Genomic DNA, 20,748 nt, shown 5'->3' on the forward strand with positions numbered 1-20,748 from the left:
AACAAGTGAAAAATTACTTAGATTTCTCTATAGGGGCAATCAAATGCTGCAAAAGGCCTCGGTTTGTTTTGTTGTTTGTTTTTTTTTTTTTTTTCCCCCCTGGATGGATGAATGAGAAGCATGGGCATTCTGTAAAAATGTCTTTTAATATTTGAGACTGTGGTGCATGCTTGGGTATTTCAAAAAGCCTCACTGTGTATGCTAGGCACTAACAGTTCACACACAAGGGAGGCGTATTTGATTATCTTGTGTCACAGACTTCATGTAGCGGCAAGAATACTTGATTATGAGATCAGCTTCATCGTTGGAGTGTTTTCAGCTCTGTCTAGCAGCTGTGCAGTGATGCGCCTTTTGCTATTTTTATTTTTCTTGAATTTTTAGCTCCTCTGCAGACACAAGAGTTGAATTAATGATTGCTCTGGAACAGGTAAGTTCCCTAGGCATCAGATGGGTCCTGGGAGAACCAGTGATCCAGCTGCCATTGCTGCTTGGTGACAGTGTCCCCTCTGGGAAGGATGGTATCCATTGCTAACTGATGAATTTCTGGGATGTTGATGGATCTTGCGACTGTAATGCTTTGGTGCTAAGATCCTGCTGAAGAGGACAGAAACTGTCTTAAGGGCTCAGGCCTAGCAGCTGGTTTGGGTCAGGGTTGCTTTGTTCTCTTTTTTGGGAGAGCTGGTTTATAGGGAGTGTGGCGGAGCACCTAACGCTGCAGGGAGGCATTGCTTAGTGCAGGTTACACGTAGGTGTGCAGCTGCAGAATGCAGGTTACGGGAGGGCAGTCTCTGGGGGTATTGTAATTCCAGTACGTATCCGTAGGATACCAGGTGTTTCCAAAGCAAAGCAGGGGTGGACATAATGCTGGAAGTGCGAGTTGAACGTGTAAAGGTGCTGGGCGATATCTGCATTGAAAAATGACAGTCTGTAGTTCTCATAGTCCAGCAGGATGCCAATCCTTCTGGGGGGAATAGTAATTCTGATGTCTGGTGTCATTCCGCTGTGCAGGAATTCGTACTTGTGCCTGTAGGCAAGAAACAGACAAAAACCAGAGGGCACACTGGGTGCTGTCAAAGGGAAGTGCCTTGTGCACTTGGGTGTGTTCCAGGGTATGCTTCCTGCTTCACAGTCCCGTCCCTCCTAGTCTTGCCCCAGTTCCATTTGCTTTGCCAAGCAGTGGCTGGGTTTGCCGAGGAATGGTGGTGCTTTGTGCTTTCACACGACCTTATCCTGCAGTGCTCAGACCTGCCTGTCTAACCTGGGTAACGGGCCTCTTGTTTCACATCCCAGTCTGGCTGTGGATGGATGAATGGTAGCCCTGAGATATGCACAAGGTCAGAGCGCAATGTGAGAATTTCCAATTTTTTCTGTCTCAGAGGGCAATGTGGGTGTTCTGTAAATCAGAGGATGCACCCTTGCCACTAGGCTTAGGCTGAAGTTGTTCCTCCATGAAGGAGCTGTGTGTGCTCTCTCAGGCCAGCTAGGCTTGGCCCAGAACAACACTTGTCATCCCTGCAGCACTGCCGAGGAGGGAGCTGGCAAGATGAATCAGCCCTGTCCTTCCAGGCCCCGCCATGCTCCCCACCCGCTCTCTGAGGGCCTGTGGCACTGAGCCCCCTTCCGTGCCGAAGTCACGGAACTGCTTATGCCCACCTCCACAGCAGCAGTGAGGGAGTGTAATCCCTTGGGCAGAGGCTGCCTGACTCACAGTATGGTTAAGTGTCCTCCAGACTATTTGACATTATTTTTCAAACCCCGCTCTCAAATGACATTTCTGGGTGTTTTTCCTACAAGACCACCCTGCTCAGCCAGGGCAGTGTTGATGGGGAAGTTCCAGTCTTCATGCTTATTTACTAGAGGGTGATTTCTTTTGATTATGATTGCTAGACTGTGGAATATTGGAGGCCAGGAAGGTCATAAGCAACTTTGTCATGAGGGTAGCCCAACTCTTCCCCATGTAGTCACTGTTCAAGTAATGCTGAGGTCCTTCAACAGTTACTCAAACAGCTCTCCCTAGTGTGGCACGCTGCAACCAAAAATATAAGACTTTTATGGGAACATGTGTCTTTCTGAGCAGAAATGAGAAGATTTATTCAGCTGAAGTGAGTTATCTGGCATTTCATAAGGGCCAGCTTCTTCACTAACCACCTCCTCCACCCACACCACTCAAACCTGAGAAAATTTCCCTGCAGAAATGGGTATGACAATGACTCAAACTGAGCAATGGCCCAGCTCCCTTTTCTCTCTGGAGTCCATGCTCATTGCTCCAGAAGAATGAGAACAAACCTCAATATACCTCTTAGCTCAACATAGCAAGGAAATCAAATTAGCCTGTCTGCAGCGTATAAGAGCGTCATTAGCTTTAGTGGGTTTGGTCTCCCTCATTAAGCAGCATTTCTTGCTGTGTGGGAGGCAAATGCCAGCACTGCTAAAGACTGGCTATGCAGCGGGCCAACTGCTGGGGAGCCGAGGGGAGCAGGTGCCTGGGGAGGAGAGTGTGCTCCAGCCAACTGGTTCCAGCATCTAGAACCTCTCCCTGTGTACCAGCAGCCAGAAGACAGGCAGATTTGGGCCCATGCTATGCCATCCTTATTGTTTGCTGACTGTGCATGCTGGGGATGCTCGGGTGGTGTCCAGGCTCCCTGTTCAAGGGGACACAGCAGCACCCTGGCAACTCTTGCAGGCTGAGCAGGCAGTGGACAATACTTGGGGATGCCTGGGGATGTGACTTGTTTTCTTGCTCTGGGATGCTTCACAGGGTGCCCGAATCTCACATGGGAGCCAAAGGCAACGTTGCTAATATAAGTGTCTGGGGGAGAGCTGGAAAGTTCAGCTGAGGCATAAAGGAAGCTGGCATTTCTGCACGCAGGTATGGCTGTTAAGTACTTCCATCGGAAGGAGACCAATCAAAAACAGTTGCATACAACTGGGTTTAGCCAGATACCTAGTTTCTAGGTTACATGGATCTGTTACTCTCTCTTCCCACTGCCGTTTTGGTGACCTAAACCAAGGCCTTTACAGCTAACTTCTGTAATGCAGGTTTTATTCAGATTTGTTCCTGGGACTGCCTGTTTCAATGTGACAATGTCATTAAGCAGTAGGATTTGCTTAAAGGTTATGGCATACATCTAACGCTGGTTCACAGTGCCAACGGTGGAATGCCACAGGTACCTGGTTAAGTGCTTGGTCTGGGCTTCGACATAAAACCTCTGGCTGCTCCCTGCAATAGGAGCTCCCTGCGCTCCCTGCTGCTCTGATGCAGGTGTACATGTAGGAAGTGTTCCTGTAGATCTGTAGCCTCCACAGCCCTTACCTTGATGGTGTGATGATATGCCTCATGCACCAGGATGAGTTGTTTGCCCCCAGATAACCATGTCTTGGAGTATTTTCAAAAGCCACGCCGATTCTGTACTCCGTATCTTCCTCAACTTCCACCTCCCAGTAATGCTTTCCTGGAAATGGGATCAGACTGCCCAGGATCCCAATACACCTGTGGGAGACAGACCGGAATATGTGCTTTGGCAGGGACTCTCTGCAATGCTATTTAAAATGTTTAGGTATGTAACGTACCTGGACATTACATATCCATACACAAAAAACACCTTTGCCGCCTCCTTAGCAGTGCAGTATGGATTTTTGACTACAGCGAAGTCTGTGTGCTGGGGACCTGACACAGAACCTGCAGGTTTCTTTGTGACACCTACCCTGTTTCTACCTGTGGGTAGCGTTGTATAAATGAGTGCCCTGGGCACTTTCAGGAATGGGGAGAACAGCGTTCCGTGCTGCCTGGGTTTTCTGGGAAAATTATTACTTGCTAGAAAAGAGTGTTCTGGTAAACCCCAGTACAGCAGGGGAAAAAAGCTGCAGATTTTGTATTTTCTTCGCAAACAGCCCAGGGCTTTACATGGCACTCACCATCAGGAATGGAGCACTGTAGCAGCATGAAACTCCTGGGGCAGTTGGGGAGGAGGAGACCTGCTTATTCTGTCTTCGGAGAGACCATCAAGAATTGAACACGGTAGGAGAGCTTGGAAAATGTTTAGGTACCTGGGCCATGAAAGGTTTTAGCAGTAGACTGTGGTTCCTAGCCTTTATGATAGGAACCATGTAGAAGATAACTCTTTAACAAGATGTGTAAGAGAGACAGACAAAGACAATACACCACAGAGAGACCCTTCAGCTTGATTTACAGGCACAGTTTCAGAGTCAAAGGGTGCTGGGCACTTTGAAGATGTAAGGCTTGAAAAACATAGGTTCTGAAGCTAGAAAGTTGGGCTAAATAACCCATGCCAAATGCTTCTGAAACACCCTAACTTGATTTAAGAAGGCAACATGAATCCTGTAAGACTACACTCCAGCTTTTTCTCAGGAAAAGTACACGATGTATTAGCTGTCATTGCTGCATCTCAGGGGACAGCAGGTTTCTAAACACACCTTCAGTTTTGGATGGAGTCACACACAACCTGTACATTTCTCTGTTAGGGTTGTCTAAAGTTGTAAATTACAAAGGCAAAAGATGTTGCTAGCAGACACTCTGGGCTCACCTAGCTCTAGGTAATGCTGAGAAAGAGCTGCATTCAGCATTTGGAGCGCCTGATATGTAGGGACAGGCACGCACAGCAAGATAGCTGTACTCTGTGCCACCTCAGCAGCAATCACTTAAAGCAAGTGTACACTTCATTACAAGTGCATGTAGATGTCTTGGGAATATCTTAAAGGCTGCTGAAATCTGGACTCAGAGAAGCTGTGCTGCGACAGCTTGAGAAGGAAAAGGAATGATGCAAAATGGATGGGTAAACATCTGTGAACAAAATATTACCATAGTAATGAGAGTTGCAAAGCCACCAAGGCAAACCTGAGTCAGACCATAGGAGCTCCTGTGGTTAGGAAACATATTAGTCTTTCAGAGATCACACAAACTTCAGAAAGAAGAGTTTGCAATGTAATTTCCTTGTAGTATGAGTCTTAGTCATTTCAGCTTGGGAGCTTCCTCCCCCCCAGTATCTTGGCATAAAAGAGGCTTCTGAGAGTTCACAGCGGCATCAAAAATGCAGCCTCAGAGTTCAGAATGAGGTGAGTGCCAGCTCTGGCTGTTTATGTGAAACAGAAAAGCACCCTGTGGAAGTGGGATGAAATCCCATTTAGGCTTATCATGATGACTTTAATGAAGAGGGAGGGAGTAAGTTGTGGGCTTATATTATTCTGAGTCTGCAGCTGCCTGTCCTGGTTATATGTCATTTCCATGGTTCTGACTGGAAACATGCATTTTGGCAAGCTAAGTCTCTCATTTCAATGGCAAAGGGCTTAATTCTGTTTTGAAAGTAAAATCTGCAGGCCCAAATAATATCAGCTAAATCTTTCAGCAAAAGGTAAGTATTCAGATCCCTCTCCTTTCCTTAGCATTTGCTTTGGCACTTAAATATCTGTTCAAATTTAGCTTAAGGTGCCCAGTGTGTAAGCAGGTTTGTGGCTGGCTTCATCTGCAATCCTCTTTATGAACTTGGATTAACTTCCAAGTGATGCTTAAGTTCCAAAAAGCAGCTAGAGAGAGAGATTTAAATTCACGAAATCAATGACAGCTGCTGAAAGCCCCATTAGACACTTCCTAGCATCTATTTAAAAAACAACAACAACAAAGAAAAAAACCAAAAAGCAAACCAATTGTGCTTTGAACTACACAAGCCTCTTTCAAAGAAGAGTCAGGTGCCCAAAGCAGCAATACATTTTTTTTTCCAATTCTGTAGCATTTGCTGTAGTGAGCAAGTTTTACATATGATGAGTGTTTGGTGGTTTCCACTGGACAGAGCAATATAAAAACAGCCCCCAAATCTCCATGTGTGAAACCGAGACCAAGAAAGGATGGGCAGAGCCTCCTGCACGTTATGCACAAGGCTCTATCACCTCGACAGCTTGCAGAGGAAGGGGCAGGAGAGAGGGAGCAACAGCCAGAAGCTCCTCAAGTCTTGGAAGTGTGAAAGCGCTGGATCACTGTAATTAAAAGAGAACCTAATAATTATGCTTTTTTTTTTAATCCCACTAGTGCTGTATTAAGAGTATACGGGATTTGATTTAGTTTTTTTCTTGTGATGTTTTTCTGGGGTTTTGGGGGCCTGTAAATAATTAAATAAGAAGAAAGTTTTGGAATTTAATAGGTGTCAGTGCACAGATCATGCAAAGGGAGATGTTATAGATAATATGCATTATCACCCTAGAAATTCTCAGAAAAGAGCAGCCATCCACAGGGAGTTCTGTAATGATGCTCAGGAATTATAAGCCCAGTGAAACTATGGGCCTGGGTAAATGGAAGTGGAGTTTTACTCTCCAAGGAGCTATGAGGAAAGCCTACCATTTCAAACTGAATAGTTATCTTAGGAGCCCAACTCAAAATACCTTAAAATAAATCTGATAAGTAATCCACATTTTAAAAGGACTGACAAAGATGTTTGCAGTTGTCTAAAACTGAAGACAATCATAGTCACTTATGCAAAAACCAACATGGAAAAAAACACTATACATTATACACAGACACACAGAGTCTGGAAGTTGTACTTGGTCGGTGCCTGGCTTGGAGGTGAGGAGAGCTGCAATACCAGTAAACCCTTTTAGTGGATTTAAATTCATGGTCGGGGTGTGTCGTGGGCGAAGCAGCCACAAACCACACGCATTAGTTGCAACTGAAATTCTTCTGTATACCTTGTAAAGCTGTTATCATAGACGGGCAGATCACACTCTGGATTTTCCAGTTCATCACATGCAATTGTAAATCCATCATCTAGAATCGCCAGTAAAGGATGGGCTGTGTCCTCATTAAGGCAGAAGCGGGTGCCTGCAAGAGAAAAGAATGCCTGAGGGTAACTCTAGCATCTCCTGATGGCATTAGGATTTCAGCAAGAGTGTGGTGAAATGTTGTTTGGATCCACAAAAAGATTAACCAGTGCTCTGGAAGGAATCTGTGGCTGACATTGAGAGGACAAGGTTTTCCATTTGGAGTTTTTCATGTAAATAGGTGTTTTACAGCTTAACGCTGTTTCATTACAGCCTTGTGAAAAAGCAGAAAAGGGGCCTTAACCTGGTTTTGAACCCAGCCAGCACTCAAAGCTGCAGGCATTGTGCAGGAAGTAGCTATTCAAAGACGAGGGGTCCTCCCTGCAATGGACTGTCCGGTTTCACGTCATCTTCCTCAGAACTGAAGTGATCTATTTTTAATCATTGAAAGGAGAAGGGGGGCTTTAATGCCTCTCCATGGCCTCACACTTCCACATAAATGCTGGGCAGAGTTTGAAGAGAATGAACCTCTACAAAGGTGTGACACGCAGCATCCCTCATGCTTCAGCACCTCATCTTCAGATCAGCCCTCAGAGACGTAAGTCAGCTAAGCCAGCCCAGGATAAAAGTACTTCTGCCTTTCTCCCTTTGGAGACTTCACAAAGCAGGTCTGACGCACTGCACTCTGATGAGCGGCCACGTGCGTCACAGCTGCTGTTTGTAGTTCGTATTTGTGTATCCATCCCAGTAAGTAAGAATCAAAGGTCATTCCCAGTGTTGGAGGTGAGCACTTGCAGCTGACAGATCAATTTGCATCAGCTGTTTGCATAATATAGACTCAGAGAAGATAAATCTCTCCATGCTAATCCCAAATGAAATCATTATAATCAAACTGCAAGTTACTTCAATGCAAATACAATACAAACAATGACAGGGCAATTACAGGCATGTGCTGCTGAAAACAAACACATGCTGTGCAAGCAGAATTGGCAATTTCAAATATTGAGTTTGATTTAAGGAGTTGAAATACACACAAACAATGGTAACACAATGACAGTCTTCCTCTCCAGGGATTTAAGAATGACCATTTCTTTTCTGCACTCTCACTGATGTGACAGGTTTCTTACTGCAACATGGCCTTTCACAGATTAATGTGTGTGAAGTCAGCTTGCTGAATAAGCACAATTTGCAGATCTCTCTCAGCAGGTAAGGGCAGAAAAGACACAGGTATGGTGTGAATGCATCTGTAAGTAATGTGGGAGGTTTGAGACACCCCAATGAAGCTGCAGCTTTATCATAGCAGTGGTAAAGATAAAAACAGGTGTCTGCCTATAAATCATTAAAACGAGCTTTGATTAGATGGTTGGGAGGACTTCCAGCTTCCTTTTGGGGGAGAAGGTTAATTCTTGCCCAGTGTGGCACTGAGAGCAGAGATGATAATGCTATGTCAGTTATCAAAAGCAAAGCTTCCAGCTGAAAGCTAGGCTGCCTCTCTCCTGCTGAATAAAGGGAACCAGCCCTCAAAGCTTCCTCTGCCAAGCTGGAGACGTTCTAATAGATACAGAGGAAGAGGCTGCATATCCAAATGACTCTGGAAAGTGTTTATTGGCTCTCAGCCATACTTTCCAACAGCAGCAGCAGCAGCATTACAAGGTAATCTCTGAAGTAAAGTAAAATCACACTGCAACTTTCTTCATTGGTGTGTCAGTACTTGGCAAGCTGGCAACATCTGGGGGTGTTGGGTTGATACTGTCTTTTAAAATGTTCAGAAATTAGTAACTTTCAAGTATCAAGTGTACTGGACAGAAATAACTTTAAATTACAGAGCTAAAGCAATGCAATTATTGTTACAAAAAGTGTTTTTTTCATTCCTAAAAGGTTACCAGGCGTGTAATTAGATGCAAGAGATTAGGACCTGATCCAGAGGCCATTGAAACCAGCAGGAATCTTTCTGTTGAGATAATAGATGCTACGACAGGCTGCTGGAGTTGTTCCGAGCTGTACAGTACCTGTGGTGCGTATCAGGACCGGTTCACTTCTTTCACTGGAACCGCCCAGGTTTAGGGCTCTAACACAGATACGATAGCTTTGTGTTGGCTGGAGGTGAATTAGGACTTCGCAGTTAGGAATCCCAACAATAGATCTAGAGAAAATAAATCCATGGAAAATGATAGGGTAGAGAACAAAGGTAGGCCTTTGAGATAATTTTTCTGAACAACAAAGAAGAAATTACATGATCACCTTCTCTTGTAACCCATCAACAGCACTTTACCTTGTACAGTTGTCAGTAGTGGGGGCAAGAGATAGTCTGTGACAGATTTTTACATTTGCTTCTCCCCTTTTCCTATACCCTGTATAATAATTTTTGATTAACATTTAATTTTACTAAGAGGAATGTTTATAAAGGTGAGTTCACCAAGGGGTCATGGGTCCTTTCTTAGTGCTGTCTGATGCCACATGACTTGAAATGGTTTCATCTCTGCAGGTCAAGGACTCACTCGGTAATAATATCACCATTTTCTTCATCTGTCAGCTTGGACAATTCAACCATGTAGGAATCAACGGGGTTAACGTCTCTGGATTCCCAGCACACTAGTGCTGCATTTTCACAGCTTCGGATCTTTTTACTCTTTATGGTAGGTGGTGAAGGAGCTAAAAAGTAGGCAAAAGAACAATTCTAAGCTGTTGCTGGAAGATGTTAGCAACAAACTTTCTTTGAAGACTTAAAAAAATAGAACAAAGTTGTTTACTAATACTATATAGTTAAAAGAAACCTGCTTCCCCAATGGACAATAAACAGCAGGCAGAACAATTAACAGTACTATTCAAAGACTTAATTTGGATTATAAAGGTCCCAAGAGAATTAATCAGAGAAGTAACATAGATAGAGACTGATTACACAACTGTTTTCTTTCTATCATTGGTTTTATCTTTGTCATAAAAGTGCATGTCTTCTCTGCTCTACAGTGTCAAAGACATCTGGAACGAGTGCTTGAAGGTCTCACTCTGGCTTACTCAATTTGATGTCAGGATTTCACAAAATGTGCTTGACTGAACTGCAGTTACAAAGGGCAGCATAGCAGGTGAATCCACAATATACCTACAGGCCAATAAAAGGAGGGCTGCCATTCACCTGGCAGAACTGGGAGACTTGAGCCTTATTCCCAGCTCTTTTACATGCTTGCATTTAAATAAGTTATTTTGTCTCTGTGCTTCTGTTTCTTCAACTCTAAAACAGGGACAATTGGCCTGATAGGTTCTCCAAATGAAAGTAGGGAATTCCCATGCAGTCAGTAGATTTACATTAGAAGAAACAAAGTGCCCAGAAAGCATTACTGGCATACAATTCAGAGAGGACAGTGAATTTCACTATGAAGGTCACATAGTCACATGAATAAAATATTTTTACCTGTTACATAAACTGCTCTTTCACTTGGTGGACTGATACCAGAGGCATTTAAAGCACTGACCCAAAATTCATACTGTGTATTCGGCAACAGATTAGTAATGGTGCAGTATGTTTCTTTGACTTTTAGCGTATGCTCTGAAATGAAAACAACAAAGCATTTACAGTGCCTTTACAGAGTTACCCATCCTTCCCCAAAGCTGCCTCAAATAATGGAGCTGAGGTGGATTGTTTTGTATGCTGAGTTCAAGAGAGCTCCTTGTGCTCCATACCCTTTGATTAGCTGTCAGCCATTTCACCATGCGTTCCTCTAAGGAGGCATAAATCAGGTAATGCATCTGTTTCCAAAGGAGCCATGTCACGCAGGAAAAAAAAAAAAATCAAACCAAAACAGAAAGAAAGCTCACCCACCTGTCACTGATTTTTTTTTTTTCTAAAAAGACCCTGCATGTTCCCACTTCAGGGATGCTGTCTGATTAGCTCGTCAGTGGGACAAGAGTGGGACATTAGTGGGACAAGAGTCAAAGCTGTTTCACTACTTATTTCTTGTTCTTCATCTTATACAATTTGGATAGATTCAGCTTTTCTTTCTGAACAGGCTATTTGGTGCTCTACTGGCTTCTACTTTTGCTTGAGAAGTGACTGGGTGTTTTCAGTAAAAGGTTCTGCAAGAATATTATTAGCAGAGGCAGTTCTGTCACAAGGCTGGGACGTTTTAGGATGGTTCTGTGGTTCTTTTTTTGTGCATGTGGGTGATGGGGAGTTACAGCCTATTATTAGCACTGAGATAAACTGTAAAATGACTGTGAGGGTTTCAGTGGGCGTGCCAATAATATGATGATTTGCTCCTTAAAAAGACTGTGCTTTGCAGTGGATGCAGCACATGTACGTCTAATGCAGTGCCCGCCCTCCAGGAAAGGAAATGCTCCTGTTGACATCTGACTCCATCCACTCTTCCCTTCCCACTCCTGCTATCCTAGCTGCTGACCCATCCTGTCTTTGCTCATGTGACGGGTCCTGCTGCAGCCCGCAGCATGGCAGACCTGGCAGGGGAAGACTGACGAAACCAGAAGCAGGAAATGTGGTGGCATATGACAGTTTTGGTGGCAGAGAGTGCACAGAAAGGGCACGGGTTGCCACAGCAAGTCCAGAGGCACTTTGGAACCAGCTGGTTTTGCCAATGGAGGGCTGGGATGTCCCCTTGGGTCCAGACCTCCTTACCTGCTTGTTCATCACTGCGCCTCTCGTTGCTCACTGGTTTATAGCACAGTTGGTAGCACTCAACAGTGTCATCTGAGAAGAGGCCCCAGCAAACCCTCAGTGAGGCACCAGTTGCTGCATTGGGAGCCTGGGGATTGATCACAGGGGCACAAGGAGCTGCAGAGGGGAAAACAGGTCAGTCTGTGAATGTAAGGCCAACCGTATCCTTGGCTGCATCAGAAGTGTGGCCAGCAGGTCAAAGGAGGTGATTCTGCCCCTCTACTCCACTCTCATGAGACCCCACCTGGAGTACTGCATCCAGTTCTGGAGTCCCCAACATAAGAAGGATATGGACCTGCTGAAGGGCATCCAGAGGAGGGCCACAAGGATGATCCGAGGGCTGGAGCACCTCTCCTATGAGGACAGGCTGAAAGAGTTGGGGCTGTTCAGCCTGGAGAAGAGAATGCTCCGGGGAGACCTTATTGTGGCCTTCCAGTACCTAAAGGGGGCCTACAGGAGAGCCGGGGAAGGACTTTTTACTAGGACACGTAGTGATAGGACGAGAGGGAATGGCTTTAAGCTGGAAGAGGACAGGTTCAGATTAAACATTAGAAAGAAATTTTTCACTTTGAGGGTGGTAAGGCAATGGAACAGGTTGCCCATAGAAGTTGTTGAGGCCCCATCCCTGGAGGTGTTCATGGACAGGCTGGATGTGGCCTTGGGCAACCTGGTCTAGTGAGAGGTGTCCCTGCCTATGGCAGGGGGTTTGGAATTTGATGATCTTCAAGGTCCCTTCCAACCTAAACCATTCTATAATTCTATGATATGTTTTTCACAGGCAGACACCTCTTCTCTCACAAAGGTGTTCGCACAAAGCCTAGACATTGAATAGAGTCATATTCCTCCTACATGGAGAAAAGTTAGGAGCTGATCCTGTAAATAGTTGCAGCTAATAATCTTGTCACTGGTGTATGAACTAGTCCTTGCTTCAAATCAAAATCAAAACAACAAAACACATAACCCTCAGCCTAACCCTTCTCTGTAAACTTGACCTCCCCTGCCTCTGAGGCTGCTGTTCCCCAGTGAGCTAGTACAGCCCTGCAGGGGCAACATCTGACACACATTGCCCTGCTGCAGACCAGCCTCTGGAGGAAAGATGAGGGGAAAAAGCTGTCCAACATGGGGTCAGCAGCACAAGCAAACAAGTACCAAATGCTATTTTATTTTAAGAAAACACAATATATGGGCATAAAAAATGCATATTGTTCTTTCTGACCATTTGTGGTGTGTCAGAAAAGAGTTAAAATTTTCTGTATTTTTATTTTTTTAATTATTAGAAATTTGTTTGGGTTTTGCTCTGTTTCCTGTGGATAATAGGAAAAATGTTTACTAAATAGCAGAGGAACAAGCCACTGAAATCTGGTTTCAAGAGAAACTATGCAGGTTGTTTAAAGCAGTCTAATGTCCCTCTCTACTTTGTTCAAGCAACTACAAGGTAAGAGAAGTTATCACCAGCAAAGCATGCCTGACGCCTCAGCAGAAGAAGGGAGTCTTCGTGAGTCTTCCGGGAAATCATCCAGCAGAAGCAGGGAAGACCAAACTTCACAGTTCTGGTAATTTTATACTAAAAATAAATTAAAAAAAAACCCAAACAAACAAACAAAAATCCTCCAAAATAGCTTTCAGTGCTTCTGTATATATAAGCAAACGAAAATGTCTAGAGGGAAAACTAGATAATTCTGCCTTTGCAGTTCTTCTTTAAAAGAACTAATGGACTTCTGTTTAATACATATCCTCAATTAAATGTAAATAGGGCTAAAATAATGATCAGATAGGAAGAGTACCTGGAATAGTATTAATGGAATTCATTAGTTGTTCAACTTCAGAGAAATCTATGACCCGCTCTTCAAACTCTGGCCGTGTTGAAAGCTCTAAATCCACTTCTTTCTTCAAGAATTCTTTCAGCCTGTAATTGTAGGGGGGGGGGAAAGTCTAATTGGAAGTACCATAGCATTCGAGATACCTTTCTAGAATACCTATTAGTAAGAGGAAAAGAACAGCAAACTCTAAAATAACAGCTCTTTCCTTAAAATAATGTTTTCATAGTTGTACAAAGCTCAGCCTCCCCGTGCCCTTTGTTTGGAGATACTCAGCCATACATCGGATCAGTGCTCCAAGACGCCAAACAGAGCTGGATGCTGATGGGACTGAGGGACCATGCTTTGTGTGCCCCGCTCATGCAGCAAGCTGGCTGCTGCACACCGTGCTCCCGCTGAGCAGGTGAGTGAGATTTCCCCAGCACCCCTCTGGGGGAAGCAAGCTATTAGTGCCGTGACATTCATTATCTAGAATTTATGACACCATTACCAATTCAGGCCCTCATGGTTCTAGGTGTTATAAATTTGAAACAAAGGGGTACCTTTTCTCTGTGTTTTCATAAATTATGACAGTCAGTTTAAATGTATATTTTTGCAATTGATTTAGTGTACCTTAAGATTTCTTCCGACTGCTCCAAGATCTTTCAGTATCTGTTTTGAGCTTGGCTTGCTAACCTGTTATACTAATGCATAAATAAGCCTGTTACTGATCTATTTGGGGAGCTCAGTTTTAGGCAGATTTGTATCCAGGGCATTTCTTTCAAGATCTTTAGCAATCCTGTTTCCCAGTCACTGAAATTAGTTCCTTATGACTAAGCTGAAAACAGTGATTTATTCATGCTCTAACTCTCCCTTTGGGTTTTTTAAAATTGGCTCAAAACTAGTTTTGAGCATTAAACTTATAAAAGCAACTTTTTCTCTGCCAGTTTGAACCAGCAATACTAAAGATTTCAATAGCTTTCATAGCTTAGGTAACATTTGTGTGCCTGAATGGAGTCCAGAACATGCAAGTGTCTCCAGTAACGGGCCCAATTAGCAGGAAGGAATGTGACACAAAATCCCAGACTGTGATACTACCTGTCAACCATGGTTACTGCTGCCTGTAAAAAAAAAAAGAGAGTGAGTGTCAAAGACAGAAAAGACAAATTTCTTGCATTAGTCTGAAGTCAGACTACATCATGCTGTTGACCTGTCTTACATGAATTGTCCCAAAAGCAGCCCTTAGAGTGAACTAATTGGCTCTCACCCAACTCTAAGAACAAAGTCGTGCCTAACTGTCCTTTCAAATGGACAGATCTTGGCTCAATTTGCAGTAAGATAACATGCAATATCAGAGCATGACCAGTGTCTACCCATCTAGACTCTAGACTGTGTCCATCCTCAAGTGTCCAAAGTGTCAACAGATCCTTCACGAACAAAAAATAACAACAGCTGGGGAAAATAACTTAATGAAATTATCAGTAATATCTGAGCAGTGCATGTTACTGGAAGACAGACATACTGTCCCTGGAGAAACCTAAGCAGCTGAGAACTCGTGACCAACAGCTATTCACTTCTTGGTGAATAATGGTTCCTAGGAGTGATGTTAAACTGCTTATGAGCTAAGGACAAAATAAAATAAGGTTATTCCAGAGATGTAGAGGAATGGGAAAAGTCAGCTTATGCAAACAACTCAGCAGGCTGGACTGGTACAGCAAGCTGATCCATTGGAGCAGACTGAAGGTGTTGGGAGATTTGTGTACTGTCCAGTTCAAAAGTTACTGTGGCTGTGCCATAGCAATGCTTCCACCCACCTGAGTCACAGGCCAGCTCAGATTACAGCAATCACTCATCAGCAGTGAAAATTCTCATTTTTTTCCAATTATTTTTCTACTTGCTGAAGAAAAATAACTTCTCGACACCTCCTCAACAGTGGGATTCATCCATCACTTTGCAGGAGCTCCTGATGTATTTAGTTTGGAGCCTCCTGTTTAGCTGAACTTTCCAACAAAATGAGCAAGAAAAAGAAACATCTTCCAAAGTGGTTGCATCAGCCTGCCTGCTGTGAGCCCAGAATAGAGCAAGAGAGCTGAGCCTGCATGAGGCAATGAACACTAAGTGCTTCCAGAGTTTCCTGAGATAAGCTTTTTAGAGGGGTGTCTTCCCTCTGAACCCCAGTGAGACTCATAAATCACTGAGCATCCAAGTTACAAACTTCTGCTGCTGCTTCTGCATTTTGGCCCCGTTGCGTTGCCCCACTAAGTCAATGCCACCATGTCAAGCACCTGGAGCAGTGACAGCACCATGGACTGAGCACCCCAAATGCTCTCTAGAAATAAAGCTACTTGGGACTGCCCAGCTGGGGACTACTTGCAAGCGGCAAAAAGCATTTAGAAGGGGTCTTGCCAGTTAAAGCTCTTTACCTTCAAAAAAGTGGCTTTGTCATTTTCCAGGTAAAGCTCCTGGGTTGCATCTGTCAGCTCCTTGCAGGTGTCGAGATGTTCCCCACAACTGACCAACTGTCCATATAAAGCTTCCAGCTTCTGCCTCTTCTCTTCCCCTAGTGCTTCCAACTGTTCTTCATACTTCTGAGCAAGCACTTGCACTGCATCATTGTAATGCTCCTCAAAGTTCTTCTCCTGCTTCCCAAAGTTTTCCTGCAAGGCATTTGGGGGTTTGTTCTTTGGTGTCAGGCCTGATCCATACCTCAGCCAGAGAAAAATCTTACTCAGGGCTGCCTAAATTCTCCTTGCCAGGGAGGCAATGCCAGTACACAGAAGCTGTAAATTGACTAATTTTCATTTTTAGGGGGTTATTCTAATCACTCACCCCCCACTGAGGCAAAAGAGAGTGTTGGATTTGGTTCCAGGCATAATAAGAGCATCAGAAATTATAATAAAAATGACGATGCAAGGAAATTGTCTCCAACCTAAGCCCAGGGAGCACAACTAGAGATGTATCCTAGCCATAATCTCACAAGTATTTCCACCAACACAGTCAAGCACATCCTTCCATGAGAGAAACCATGGCAACCCAGTGGGATCCATGGACTCGCTCTCGGGGAGCTGAGCAGCTAATGTTGGTATCCTCACTCACTGCTGGAGAAAGCATTAGGAAAGAAGATTTAAGGAGCAGGCAAGGCTTTATTGCCAGCAGCTGCCTACTGTTCAGGTACCGATATCCTCCTGTGCCACATGCAGCAGAGAAAAGACAGTATGTGCCTTGAGTGACTGCTTCAGTTTGACTTGCTGCCTGCTGGGCCCCTTCCCCCAGGGCCAAGTTGACATCACGTGAGCAGGAGCACAACCCTTGAAATGCTGTAGCTCGGTGCAGCTGGTCTGAGGGTTTGCACGTATCTGGCACTTCTGTGAATGAAACCGAGTGAACAAAAGGGGTACACTCTGGATGGACTGGTTAGATCACAGGTCCTTGGCCATTTAAAACTAAGATAACCCGAGGGGGGGGCAGTCACTTTATTTCTGAATGCAAGTGTCTGTGCAAATGCTTAATGTGGTTTTACTAGCCCACTTACAATATTCATTAGCATGAATTTTCCTGAATACCTTAGTCTAGACAAACCCCAAGATAACTCTGTGCTCTGTTAGCATAATTATCTCATTAACAACTGAGCACTATGGCTGTCAAAACTGTTCTAACCCCTGTACCACAAAGTTAGCCCAAGAAAAAAATGCCTTACCTCTACGGTGATGAAGATTTCCTCCAAGTGACTGGCAAAGTTTTCCATCTGAGCAATCTGCTCCTCCAACTTGCACATATTTTTATGAATCTCCTCCTACAAAAACACCCAGCGTGATTCTTAGTATGTCTGAACACTGGATTTGAGGCACCGCAGTACCCTTATACTAGTCTTACCTTTTCGCTTTCCACAGCACTGGGGAGCTGAGCCACCTCATGATCCTTGTGCTCACCGAACAGTTTGTCAAAAGCTCGGATTGGCATCTTGCAGGTAGAGCAAAAAACATCTGCTGCTTCCTCCTCCTCACTGATGGCCTGACTGCTCCACTCATCCGACACGCCACCACTGCTAAGTCCCTCTCTGGACCATGTGTGGCTGTCAGCCTCATCCTCTGCTCTGGCTTTGTTCTGATCTTCATCTTGAGAAGCCTCACCAGGGATTCCCTGTTGCTTTGTGCTTTGACTTTGGTCTTTCACTGGAGAGCTGCTTTTTGATGCATTATGTACGGAGCCTTGTGATCCTGCTTTTTCTGTGCGAGCAGGTCGCCATCTGCTCTGCACCATTTCCCGATGTCCTCCAAGAAGCTCAAGCTCTTTTTCTCTGTCCTCATCAAGTCCATACATCTTAGCCAACTCTGCAACCTCCTTTTCCCAGTCATATCCAGCTTCTTGTGAATGCTGAAATTTGTTGCTACTCAGTGCAGATTCCCTTCTGGTATCCCCCAGAGATCTGTCTCCTTGACCAGATGGCTCTTCAGGAAAGATATCAAACCTCTCCTTTGATCCATAAAGATCCATGTGATAAAATATCAAGCCTCCAGCCTCAGTCTCACTAGGCTCTGGGACTGGTGGGGAAGCTGAATGACCGCACAACTGGTCACTAGTTTCATACTGTCTTGCACTGCCAGATCTGGATGACATTGCTATCCTCAGTGAGGCTTTTGAGATGACGAGACTCAAACCTGTAAAAGATAAGAAAGATCCTTAGCTACATACTCAGATATCAAGCATGAGTTTTCTTGCTTAAAAATATATAGATGGAACGTATTTGGCTGAGGACTGCTCAGGGCCTGGAGGCAGGCACAAGAAAGATCAAAGCTCGTCTTCACTTAGGAAGTGAAGCCACAGGAAGCTTGTTTCTTGCCTCCATGCAAAGCACAGCAGAGAGCTGTCCCTGGTGTGCATCCTATGTTTTCTTGAGTGGCTCATCTGTGACTCCTGATGTCTGGTTTCCAAACTGTGGAGTAGTCCTGTCCTCAGCTCAACATGGCACCGTGCTTCAGGCACACTTAGTGCTGTTCTGTGCAATTGGAGATGGCCTGGTTTGAAGTCTGCTCACCCTTCAGCTGCTGTCAAGCACTCTTTCTGAACTGTCAGTCAGGCATACTGTAGGATGCCCTCTCTTGTGACCACTGATGCCATGTAACACACTAGTAAATGCCCTGAAAAATCTTGTTCTGGATTTTTCAAGTTGCCATTCTTGATACCGAAGCTTGAGGTTTCTTTTAACATTATTCTCAGTCCAGGTCTCAGGTCCTTTCTATAAAACAGGGAAAAATATTGCCTTTTGGGGGTTCTCAGGTGCTGTGAAAATATACATTTTAACATAAATGAAGCTCAGAAAAAAAGATTGATGATGATTCCAATGATAAAGCATACAGCAACTACGAAGCAAGGCAGGTCATTGACCCCTGAATTGAGAGAAGTCCGCTCTGACCTCGAACTTGCACACTTTGTCCATTCTGTGCAACGTGGGAGGTGTGAAAAGAGCACGTGGATGCACATTGCAAAGCTGTATGATAAAGCAGATGTATGTGGGACAACATTAAAGGTGCAAGGGCAATCTTAATGCTTACTCCCCAAGCCCGCTTTCCAACCAGTCTGTATTAACAATAGCACATGAAATAATGCCAGTACAGAGGCAGCGCTCTGTCAGAGCTGCAACGTGCCCGCAGCCCTCCATTGTTCATCAGCACAAACAAAATCAGGGCTACAAAACTACTCAGGTTAATTTTCTCAGCAGTTTACTGCTGCAATCAAAAGAGTTCATAGAAAGATTTCAGCTGAATATTAATGAACCTATGGTTACATCTAGTCCTAGCTCAGTGAAGCATATAAAAGCTTTAAAACCACTTTCTCACAGAAAAAAGCCAAAAGGTCAGTCAGACATCAAGGTTATCAGGGCTTCTGCAGAAACTTTCACATAAGCTTTGCTTTCAAACTACTTTTTATGGTCTTTGTAGTTTTGAGTACTTGTCATCACTTCAAGTGTATTTCATCAATATTTTACTAATATTCCTAAGGATTACTTAGTTAACAAAGTCAACAGAGCCAGTGACTTATTAGAAAGCAACTTCTTGAACCAGTGAAAAATGCTAAGAAACTTCCAACTCTCCAGTTCTGTATCAACGACTGAGAACAGCCCAGCCTACCAGATCTGCAAGAAAACACACACAGAAGTTCACCGTTTGTCTTCTGGCACTGCAGACACGCGTGTGGATTCTACAGCCAGCTCTATCTTAGTATAGACAAAACCCCTCAAGTTAGGCAGAAACACTATTTATGCTAAAGGCGATAAAATAAATCATGCAAATTTTAACATACTAAACAGAGAAAAGGACACATACCAGAAAATGTTGTCTGGCTCCCGCAAAGACTTTTCTCCCCATAATTGTAACAATAAGGCTTGCTTTAGAAGCTACTACTAATTAGAAAAGTGAATTAACAAGTATTATTCCTACCAAAATGAAATTAAATTACATAAATTAAAATGAACATAATTAAGCTCGCCTGGAACCCTGCTGCCTAAATAAGATTTTCAGATGATTGCTCAGTGTTTTCTCAGTTTACAGGCACAGATACAGTTACAGTGAAGAATATTTAAGTCCATGACCATCAATTATCGAAAATATACAACAAAGAATGTTACTACCTAAAAACTTGCCTTCTATCTTAAGACGTCATAAATTCTTCAGATAGCTCAGATGGCATCAAACTTCGCATTTATTTCCCCTAGTAAAAACTAATTCACATGAATGCAATTCTCTGCCACTTTCCTATGACTGCAGTTGGAAGACTTATTACCGTAACCCTAGACCGCCTCTTTGCTCAGGGGACATGCCAGCAATGAGCAATGGAACAAATATAGATGTGCCCCGGCTGTCCTTCAGCAGCGTGCTACTTGAGTGTCACCAGGATGAATGTCATACCCCAAGAAAAGGCTCTGAAGGTTGATTCCTGGATCTGAAGTACTTGGAACAATTATACAGACCCCTTTCTAAAGCCAGAGCACCCTCTCACTTTCTGAGCTGGTATTAATAAACGCAGCAGAGTGCAGTCATCAACTCCAGGCGTGATTTCCAAGGCTGTGGTGCTAGGCAGAGTATCGTGTGTGGGACACACAAAATGTGCACTCTGCACAAATGAACTCAAACAGCCAGATGCATACTTACAGCATTGCTGCATATTTAAATGTAAGTTTCTGTTCTTTGAAAAAGTTTCATGGCAAGGTCCCTCTCCCTATTAAATTAGCAGAAGCTTTACTGTGGGGTTGAGTTGGAATCAAGATCAGATTCTAGAATAAACTATTAATCAGAATTTAGAAAAAATCAGAAATCATAATGTTGCATACACTTATTCATATAGGTACATCCCCACCCTGTATGTGTATGCTAGAGCACTGGAAAGCTAATTATAGTGAAGAAAGTGGCTGATGGCCCAGCTAGGGAAGGTTTTCAAGGGAACATATCCCTTCAGTCTGTGCTCAGTAGTGGTTCACCTGGTAAAAACAGGCTGTATACTACCCCTAATTATTGTGACTACTGT

General features: G+C 44.0%; 1 protein-coding gene across 2 annotated transcripts; it reads right to left on the reverse strand.

Moving 5' to 3' along the window:
• Positions 1 to 127: 127 nt before the first annotated feature.
• Positions 128 to 19,927, reverse strand: FSD2 (fibronectin type III and SPRY domain containing 2). 2 transcript variants are annotated; one of them, XM_082488583.1, is made up of 13 exons: positions 19,868 to 19,927; positions 17,101 to 17,885; positions 16,925 to 17,020; positions 15,651 to 15,884; positions 14,326 to 14,348; positions 13,216 to 13,337; positions 11,393 to 11,548; positions 10,175 to 10,309; positions 9,264 to 9,417; positions 8,775 to 8,908; positions 6,694 to 6,826; positions 3,314 to 3,490; positions 128 to 1,024 (listed from the first exon to the last, which is right to left on the reverse strand). In XM_082488583.1, the coding sequence occupies exons 2-13, from the start codon at positions 17,842 to 17,844 to the stop codon at positions 772 to 774; spliced, it is 2,361 nt and encodes a 786-aa protein (XP_082344709.1). In that variant the 5' UTR covers positions 17,845 to 17,885; positions 19,868 to 19,927; the 3' UTR covers positions 128 to 771. The 2 variants fall into 2 exon arrangements, with proteins under 2 accessions (XP_082344709.1, XP_082344708.1); XM_082488582.1 differs by lacking the exon at positions 19,868 to 19,927 and adding an exon at positions 19,551 to 19,816.
• Positions 19,928 to 20,748: the final 821 nt, after the last annotated feature.

The sequence above is a fragment of the Vanellus vanellus genome, assembly GCF_965231255.1.
Source record: "Vanellus vanellus genome assembly, chromosome: 11".
Classification (NCBI taxonomy): Eukaryota; Metazoa; Chordata; class Aves; order Charadriiformes; family Charadriidae; genus Vanellus; species Vanellus vanellus.

Bases quoted from the DNA above. Each gene is read 5' to 3' on its own strand.
- FSD2 (XM_082488583.1), bottom strand. From the start codon at position 17,844: ATGTCATCCAGATCTGGCAGTGCAAGACAGTATGAAACTAGTGACCAG. The intron at 13,338-14,325 runs GTAGTATCACAG...CTACAATTACAG, and splicing joins GCAGTAACCATGGTTGACAG to GCTGAAAGAATTCTTGAAGA. The intron at 10,310-11,392 runs GTAAGGAGGTCT...TTTTCATTTCAG, and splicing joins GCGCAGTGATGAACAAGCAG to AGCATACGCTAAAAGTCAAA.